The following is a 1,498-nucleotide window of genomic DNA, read 5'->3' as shown; positions in this document are numbered from 1 at the left end:
GTGTGTGTGTGTGAGTGAGTGTGTGTGTGTTCGTATTCTCTGTGTGTGTGTGTGTGTTGGAAGGGGTTCATATGTGAATGTGAGAAAGAAAAATAAAGTACACTTCCCAATATTTTACATATAAAAATTATAATTGTATATTGTACATATGGCGACTAATGTAATGTTAACTCATTGAGATATATATATATATATAATTTTTATGCCTAAACTGACTTTTTTTTTACTGGATAATATATTTTTATATTTCAATTTAAAATTTAAATCAGAAATAAAAAAAAATCAAATATTTAAGATCAGAGCTCAAGAAAAAAAAAGAGCTTAGAAATTCTCACGACTTCTTAAGATTGCATTAATTTTCAAAAAATTTTTAAAGGCCTTGATTTTTATTTTTCTAAAATATTTTCACGTGTCCATTTAAAACGAAAACCAGAAAATAAAATAACAGACTTGCACTTTACATTTTAACATCCATATAATTCATTACTATTGTACTAAGTGTAAATATAGAAGTTATATACTGTAAATGCACAGAAATATGAACATTGTAATGTTTATAAACAAATGTAGGAGTATATATGTGTGTGTGTAAACGTGAATAAACACATTATATAAATATATATAGCCTGTATATCTGCTGGAGCCCATCTCAGGGCCTGACCAGCTCAGAGCGTCTGCGCATGCGCACCGGAGCAGCGCTAATGGCGGAGAGCGTGCGGTCGCCGTTCGATTACCGGGAGCCCCCGACCCTGGACAGCGACGGGGATGGAGGAAAGCCGCCGCCGCCGCGCGGGTCAGTCGCTCTCGCTGGAGAAGCGGGTCGTGGCGCTTGTTTCGGGGGCATGCTCGGATTAGCGTGCGTGCTAACGGTTAGCCGGTCCGGTTGTGTTGTTCAGAGGAAAACCCGCGGCCGTTATATCGACCCGCGCCTCTCTCTCGTGCTCCGAGCTCGCGCGCGTCTTTACTGTGCTATCTTCCCGTTCCGCGTTACCGTTACCGTCAGAAGCGGCGGCGCCTCGAACGATTAGCAAAACACTGCGCGGGTGCGCGAGACCAGCCGGCGCGTGCACGGACACTGCTGCCGAGCGCGCTCGCGAGCAGTTCACCATGGTAACGTTCGCGGGGACATGAGCGAGATCTCCATAGCAACGGTCGCGCTGGACATGAGCTAGATCTCCATAGCAACCGTGGCGGGGACATGAGCACGATCTCCATAGCAACGGTCGAGCGGGACATGAGCGAGATTGTCATAGCAACTGTCGCAGGGACATGAGCGAGATCTCCATAGCAACGGTCGTGCGGGACATCAAGCGAGATCTCCGCTGGACATGAGCGAGATCTCCATAGCAACGGTCGCACTGGACATGAGCGAGATCTCCATAGCAACCGTGGCGGGGGACATGAGCGTATCTCCATAGCAACGGTCGAGCGGGACATGAGCGAGATTGTCATAGCAACTGTCGCAGGGACATGAGCGAGATCTCCATAGCAACGGTCG

At 46.3% G+C, this 1,498-nt stretch overlaps 1 protein-coding gene across 1 annotated transcript in view; it reads left to right on the top strand.

Moving 5' to 3' along the window:
• Nucleotides 1-613: 613 nt before the first annotated feature.
• Nucleotides 614-1,498, top strand: part of LOC107572455 (uncharacterized) — a 15,935-nt gene continuing 15,050 nt past the window's right edge. Inside the window, exon 1 of the mRNA XM_016258877.1 lies at nucleotides 614-793. Within this exon, the coding sequence (XP_016114363.1) occupies nucleotides 681-793 (113 nt within the window). The 5' untranslated portion in view covers nucleotides 614-680. The remainder of the gene's footprint in view (nucleotides 794-1,498) is intronic.

This window comes from Sinocyclocheilus grahami, unplaced genomic scaffold (assembly GCF_001515645.1).
Source record: "Sinocyclocheilus grahami isolate Dianchi unplaced genomic scaffold, SAMN03320097.WGS_v1.1 scaffold1752.1, whole genome shotgun sequence".
Classification (NCBI taxonomy): Eukaryota; Metazoa; Chordata; class Actinopteri; order Cypriniformes; family Cyprinidae; genus Sinocyclocheilus; species Sinocyclocheilus grahami.
Note: the sequence above shows the minus strand (reverse complement) of the source record. Positions and strands in the feature narration are given on the sequence as shown.